General features: G+C 46.8%; 1 protein-coding gene across 11 annotated transcripts in view; it reads left to right on the top strand.

Annotated features, from left to right (window-relative positions):
* enah (ENAH actin regulator) overlaps positions 1–7,678 on the top strand; it is a 70,442-nt gene that overhangs the window by 21,218 nt on the left and 41,546 nt on the right. For 2 of the 11 annotated variants that reach the window (XM_035524724.2, XM_035524722.2), the window contains exon 1: positions 2,303–2,660. The exons of 3 other annotated variants lie outside the window; for them this stretch is intronic. In XM_035524724.2, the coding sequence (XP_035380617.2) occupies positions 2,584–2,660 (77 nt within the window). In that variant the 5' untranslated portion in view covers positions 2,303–2,583. Of the gene's footprint in view, positions 1–2,302; positions 2,661–5,984; positions 7,216–7,678 lie in introns of those variants that run through there. 6 more of the 11 variants (XM_081718013.1, XM_081718012.1, XM_081718015.1 and 3 more) reach the window with 4 other exon arrangements.

Genomic DNA, 7,678 nt, shown 5'->3' with positions numbered 1-7,678 from the left:
AAACACTGTCTGTTAAGGGGGAGTGGACTTTTTTCTTCCTTTTTTTTCAAGGGAAACCTTTGACTAGTAATGTAGTTTTAACTACTTTTGAGTACTGGAGGCAGAGCTGTAAATATTCCTGGCAGGAATGTGTTCCATGTGGCAGTTATCCACGAACACAGTAAATCGCCTGGAGTGGGTTTTCCCAGTCTCTCACTCCCTTTCTCTTGAGTCTGCCTTGGTCAGCACTCCTCCACCCTGCTCCCATCTTTCTGGATCAGCTACCCGGGTAAAACTGTGCCGTTAAACCCCGGGTGGGCACCTGGCACCAGCGCTCATTGTGATTTTTACTCTGCGGATTTGGTTCGGCCTAAACTCTGTCACCTCAGGAGTCGAGTCGTGGGAGCTTGGCATGTGGACTCGTGGGATATCAATGGCTGTGTGTGATTGGTGCAGGGAGTGGCTGGGCCGATCCGCTCTGCTCTGTCCTGTAGGATGGCTGGTGGGCAGAGGTGTGGTGGCTTTTACACACAGTGGCGACAGTGTTCCCTCACCTCGTTGCTGTCAGGTTCCATAGGTCATGTACCTGTGCCCTTTGCAAAAATCTCTTCTAGTACCCAAATTTTCTTTCACATTTTATTTTTGGGCTTAGCTGCTTATATGGTGGTTCTTGTATATGCAGAATATGCAAATGGATTTAGTTATGATTTCATACTATGTTGACATGGCTGGAGTGTCCTGGGTGGAGCCTGAATTCAGCTGTGGGATGCGTGTTTGTCTATCTAGCCAATCACATGCCTGAGGATATGGCAAGGCACTGTGGGGTTTTTGAGATGATCTGTTGAAGAGATTCTAGTACACATGGTGCCTGACAGCAGGATGGCAGTTAGCTTCATGGTTTAAGAGACAGGCAGGCAGGTTCTTGGTTTCAGGCCCAGGTATGTGATTCAACACCACCACCAACACATGCGATACCCACCACTCAAGTTCATAAGGGAACATTTTTTTAGTTTATTCTAGCCCTCGCACGTTTTCTGTTCTTCAGATCCAAGATGCATGTTGATTTCTCATGCTTACTTTGATGATTATAAAGATTCTTCCTGTTCCCGTCCTTGAAACGATTGGCCCCTACACCGTTTCATGGTGCAGCCTGCACTGGTTTTGTGTGAACGACACCTGTGGTGGCCTGGCGCCTGAAACGGCACTATGGCCCCAGCACCTCCTGCTTCAGAACAGAGATGAGGCAGCCACCCTCCCTTGCACCATTTGTGCTGCTGATGCTCAGCTCCAGGTTTTCCACAGTGGTGCGATCCCCACTGAGTAAGCGCAGGTGGCGTTGAGAACGCTGGCGCTGCTGTAGGTGTCGTGCATGTGTCTTGCGTTCCCGATTCACTTTGCGTGTAAATATACAGCTTCTAAAACTCCTGAAACCATTGCGACTGTGCTTGGTTCGGTGGTTGATGGATAATGTCAGTGTACCGAACACAGTTCCAGTCAGTTTCGGAGATGGAGTGAATCTCTTACAACCGTGGCGCCACGTCGGCTCTTCTGAAGATGCAGACGGGCTCATAGTTAGTATGTCTGTTGTGCCACCTCGCAGAGTTACAACAATGCCCTCTACAGCCTGGATGCTTTCAGATCAACAGTTTTCCATGAAGAAACAACAGGGTGAGCTCCACCTGCAAAAGACTTGCGCTTATTCCTGTCTGCCGAGATGCAAAGTTTCTTTTGGGACCATAGGCACTGGCTGAGCTCTCCTCTGCCCGGAGCACCCGGAGTAGATCTGTCACGTGCAGAATGACCTGCTGGTCCTCCAAAACCAGGTTTCCACAGAAGTGTCAGAGCACTGAGTTTGCGTGTTCCTTGTATGTTGTTGGTATGTAGTGTGGGGTGTCTGTCTGTTTGTGTTATCAAGGCTTCTGTGGTTCCTGAATTGTACTACAAGAATGACGTCTCTCTACAATCTTGGTGGACTAACAGACCACATGCTCAGCCTATAGTAGCAGGTGCCACCAATTTTCAGTGCATGTGCTTTCTCCTTTAGACGCACCAGACCATCTGGGAAGCACTACTCACTGAGTGCCTGGCATAGGCTACAGCGAAACAAAGCGAGAGCCCAGCCCGTCAAGAGAATTCACTGTTCAACCAAGCAGCGGAAGAGAGGGGGAGTAGAGTGGGGGTGGGAGAGAAAAAGAGCAAAAGAGAGGGAGGGGTGGGGGGTAGAGGGGCAGGAGAGAGGGAGGAAGGGGGGGTATTTGGGGGGGGGAGAAGGGGAAGAAAAAGGGGGGGACCCCAAAAAACTTTCTCAGTTGAGCAGTAATAATGCAGTGTAGCTATTTCATCTCCCCCAAACGTGAGCTTCCTTAACAACTGTGAGCGCTCAAATGCCTGTTGCCAGGTTACCATCCAGCCCTGTGAGAAACGGGGCTGTGCATGCGAGCAGTGTGGAGAAGCACCGCTGACTCGCGCCCGTCTCTAAATAACGACTCGCCACCGTGTTGGCAGCAGGTGACGGCGATGAACGGGCCAGCGTGATCGGGATCGTGTCCGCAGCGTTGCCGAGGAGTCGCTGGGGGTAACCGGGGGGAGGGGAGGGGGGGAGCAATGCAGCTCCAGTCTGCAACGCACGGCTTTATCCTGAACGAAAGATGCACCGAGTCCTCGAAAATGGAAGTCCACCGGTATGTATGCGCAGGGTTTCTGCTAGGCCACCCGCATGTGTGTGTGCGCGTGCAGGGCAGTGTGATCAAAGCAATCTGTTGCATATTTGAAGGAGGCGATCTGGCTCTCTGCATCCTTAACGCCGCTGGAGAGTTGCGTAACTGGGTGGAAAACATGCCTGTGGTGGGGGGGGGGTTGCTTGAACATCACTGGTGTTCTCCTCATGGCTGGCTGGGTTCAAGATTGCTTTAATACACACCGTTTCACCATAAATGTGCTTTATGGAGATGAGCCTTCTAAGGGGACCTGTAGCTGATGTCTTCTGTAAGACTGCTGTATTCTCTTTAGTAGCACTCAGTGGAGTGATTTGTAAATGGCTTTCGGCCCGTTTCACAAGCTGTAAACATTTGTGTGCTGCAGATTTTGGTCAGTCATTGGGATTTGGTTCCCTTGTGCGAATGTTACCTGGCAGATAAAACTGGAATCTCATTTTCGTTTATCGTTTGTTTGGTCAGCAGTCGAACAGCCTCCACCTCCCTGTGTTTGTGCATGTGGTTTTGTTTTGTTTTGTTTTCCTTCTTCCTTTCCCCCCCACCTCATTCGCTATCCTCCAGTAGCAGAAATGGTGTGATTTAATAGGAACTGAAGCATCACTGTGTTCTTTAAAGGGGAACCTTCAGTAGTAATGAGTGTAAAAAGTGATGGATATCTATGTAATAGGTGTGTCTGTCTGTCTGTCTGTCTGTCTGTCTTGGCACTCACCTGCTCTTCATTGCCCCATTACGGCATTACCCAGGATGCTGAGGTGACTTGCACAAACAAGGCAGTGGTGTAGGCAGGTCCTGCTGCCCCTGCCCCGGGCCTTTTCCTTGGCTGTCACATTTTGCACTGACATGGTTAAAGAACTGTGGCTTTTCTGTGTTGAGGTCCTTCCTGGTTAGACTAGTCTCTCTACTCTTCAGAATAACCTAGCCTCTCCCCCACTTCAGGTGTGTGCTGACAGCTGGTTTTTTTTTTTTTTTTTAACCAACTCCCTAAATTGTGTGAGAGCTTTGGTTAATACATTTATTTTTAAAGCCTTTGAAATTAATAAAGATTTTAAGTCACTTGTAATGAGTTAAATTATGTCTTTTAAGATGTTGTAGATCCTTTCTTATTAAATATGATTTAGGTTGAGCACTGTTCTAACCATTAGTATAGTGTAAACAGTGCAGGGATTTGATCACCTCAACTGGGGTATCCTGTCCCTGACAACCACTTTTTGTATTAAAACCAGTTAAACATTTAAATATACACTCCTCATAGCGTTCATTTGGCTTAGTGTCTGGGCTCTGCCAAGGCACTTCTGACATCAAAACTATAGCAGCAAACACAAACACTGATGTCAGCTGGCTCCGGTTGCGCGGCAAAAACACAGCGGAGTAGAGCCACAGCGAGAACGGCGCAGCTAACTGAGGCCTCTCCATCTACTCCACTAGATCGTAACGGTCTGACAGAACGAGCTACTAATGTATACATTTTGTCGGGTCACCTCACGAATATGAAGTTTTTTGTTGTGGTCTGTCACTCGTATATAAATGTTATTAATGTGTGCGTACGCGCTGCTTCGGAGGCCACGTGCGTTAATATTGGACCGGTGAGGCTCGCGACGAACGCGAACAATCAGGATGGGCACACGCGATCTGAGTGGGAAAACCCGAGTCCAGTTATCTAATGCAGTAGTTATCCAACATTCACATAAAACAAATATATAAATCGCTAAAACCGATACAAATGCTGAATTAATACATTCATTAAATGTATTTAAAATCATTAATGTATTCAGCATACGTTTTATCCGTTTGACGGTTCAAATCGGTTTAGTGGCTAGCATGTAAATGAAGCTAACATTTAAGCAAGCTAAATATTTAACGTTATTTAAACGTTAGTTAGCGTTATATGTGACTTCATGTCAGACTGTATAAGCTTCAGATAGCCAAGCTACTCAGTCGTTTAGCTAGCTGACGTAAGTTATAGGTATGACCGCTAGCTAGTGGGGTCTTGACACAACGGTTAGGTTAGTTAAACCTAGTTGATATAGGTTATATATGGACCCAGTTGGCCAGCGAGGTGGTGGTGGTGATCGGTTACACAGCAGTATGGTCTCTCGGGCTAAATGAGCGTTCACAGGTAAGCTATTACCTGAGGTGCTCTCCTCATCCTGGCGAAGAAAGCCAAGTGCGCAAAAAATGACCCTTCCAGCACCAGCCTGCTCTGCTTTAGTAAACCATGCCGCAGTTGGTCAATATATTTGTTTTGGCAAAAAAGCCCAAACATTTCAGTGTCTTCAGCATTTCAGCTTTAGTGGTTTGCGCAGTTGAGAGCAAATGTCTTGCCAACACGTATGAGTTTCGGATGTGGAAAAGTTGAATTTTGCAAGTTCCATGTATCGCTGAACACAACTCACGCTTAATGAGTACTCTGCAATAACGGTAGACGACTCGGGTCAAAATCTCCTGTTGCGTGCCGAAAGCGTAGAGAAATGTAAAAGTTCTGCTCACACTGTAGACATGTCTCTTACATAAGCCATACATTGGTGGTTTTATTTTGTGTGCGATAATTTTGATGATGCTGACCATTCATTGAGCATGCAATAGTAAATTAATTTAAGCATTTAGAATACTAAAAGCAAACATTGGACAAACATAACGGCTTTGCATGGTGTCAAACATGTTTTTGGAGGTTTAGTGTGAGTGTTCCTTCAGGAGTCACAAGATCATCGGCTATATGTTTTATGTAGTAGATTATTGGCGTTCCGAGTTTTTTCTTTTTTGGTAGTAAATGGTAGTCATTTCAGGTCTGTAATTGTGTATGTGAACAGTGTTTGTGTACTAATGAACCTGGACGTGTGTGTGTGTGTGTGTGTGTGTGTGTGTGTGTGTGTGTGTATACACATAGTAGCAGTAGTCAGGTGGGGAAGTGAGGTGCTTCTCTCCTGGGGTTTATGCACAGCATGCAGCAGTCCTAGGTCAGGCTAAGTACTGTCATTTATAGTAGAAGTACCTGTTGGGGCCCAGTTGGTCGTTTTATTCGTGATTACCTATTGAAACTCCAATTACTGTTTTCACTGGGCATTAGTTAATGTTGTTACCAAAAATGTTCACACACTGATTAACTAGGTTCTTTTTTTTTCTTTCTTTTTTTTAAGATCACTATGAATTATTAATTCATCATTTTATCTTGCAGAGGGAAATTACGAGGTTAAAAAAACCCAAAAAAAACAAAAACAGGCCAAATTTAAAGTTTTGAATTGGTTGTGATCATTGAGATGGGTAGTGGGCTCTTTCAGATGAACAAAGTGTTGAGTAGCTTGTGCATAATAGAATCTTGGTACGTTATCCCATCAGAAAGATAATTTTTCATTTATTTTACAAATGAAATCTTCAAGCCTATTAATGTTCCTCAAAGCGTAATGGCGCTGTTCTGCACGTGGGGGTGTGTTTTCCCCCCCTTGTTCCTCGATGTTGGAACAAAGTGGCGATTGGTGATTAGTGTCTGGCTGGCGTCAGCCTGGGGTCAGTGTGTTCTTGTGCTCATTTCAGGAGGCAGCAGGTCCCGTGGTGTCCCTGGGACGGCTTCTGCTCTGATTGATCCTGACGATGTCCCAAACGGGCCTGTTCATTGTCCCTGCACCTGCTGTGTTACTCACATTTTATGGCGCCGTATTTTTAAGCCCTGTTTGCCGACACAAGTGGTGTGGTGTCTGTAGCACACAGTAGTCTCCAGTCTCCCCACGAGGGCGACTTCTGTCACTGTAATTATCGCCAAGCACCCCGGTGCTAACGGTGTCCCTGACCCAGCCGGCTGCAGTGAAACTGAGTGGATAGCGTTTTAACCTGAGAGCTTCCAGCCTCATGCACAGAAACACTGAACAGTTCTCACATCAAATATGGTGGGTGTGTTTTCAGATCTGTTCCTTCCGCATTTAATAGTTGAGGCAACACGCACGTGTGCGGCATGCATTAGAGACAAGAGGAGTGAACTGAGAGGAGGGACAGGGTGCTGAGCCTCTCCCTCGTCCTCACACGTTATCTTCCTTCCAGTGTTATGGAGGACCCCCACACACACACAAAAACCGCCCATGCACACAGTGTTGCTAAGGTGATGGCTGTAATTCCTGAGCCTACAAAAAGAGCAGCACAGAGCAGGAACTTGCCAGTGAGGGCCTGGACCTCATGGGGATGCGTCTCACGACCTTTGTGTCACTAGCAAATGACTGCTGTTGCCAGACTTATTAGCACGGTTGTCTTTGAAGGCTGACTCCAGGAGGGCCTCGTTCAGGCACGCATGTGGACATTGAGTGCCTGTGTGAGTGCCATCACATGCTGATGGACAGACACCAGCTTGTCTGCTTTCTGGACGAGCAGACCAAGATGTCTTCAGGCTTATCAGAGTCTTGTAGCGAAGCTAACACACCCTTCACCCCTTTCCTCTGAAAATGCCTGTACATGTAAACTAGCTGAGTGCCTGTAATGAATTCTCAGAGATGAGGCAGGCTGGTAGCTGTTTGATGACCTCACCATGTGAAAGTCCAAGGTAAAGTTATATTTACTTTTGTGTGTACTGTATATTCCATATATGCCAGAAATGTATTCTAATCTGCCGTGTATGTGACAGTGGGAGTCTGATCCTATTTCCAGCACCATGCACCACCGGCACCCTGGCGAGCTACCCCCCCACCGTGAGCGGGCCGCCTTCTGCTCCAGCCATCTCAGTCTTGCAGGAGTGTGGGTTTAAAATAGACCTTGTCATTCTCACGCTCTCGCGGCTAGTAGAGTAGGTGAAAAAACCGCAGGAGTGTTCATTCAGAAGGAGCGGGTGCTGGGAGCAGAATGCACATCCAGTTCTAGTGCTTGTTGATCGTTTTTGCCTAAACATTTTTCGCAACCATGTATCTGGTCAAGATGTGTTGCCACCAAAATGTCTGTAGCAGCAAGTTTAAGTTTCTGATCTCACAAAATATGGTTGGTGGGTTGATGATTTTTAGCCCGTCCTAAAA

The sequence above is a fragment of the Electrophorus electricus genome, chromosome 7, assembly GCF_041902795.1.
Source record: "Electrophorus electricus isolate QZ-2024a chromosome 7, ASM4190279v1, whole genome shotgun sequence".
In the NCBI taxonomy this organism is placed as follows: Eukaryota; Metazoa; Chordata; class Actinopteri; order Gymnotiformes; family Gymnotidae; genus Electrophorus; species Electrophorus electricus.
The sequence above is the reverse complement of the archived record's forward strand: the minus strand, read 5'-3'. Positions and strand labels throughout refer to the sequence as shown.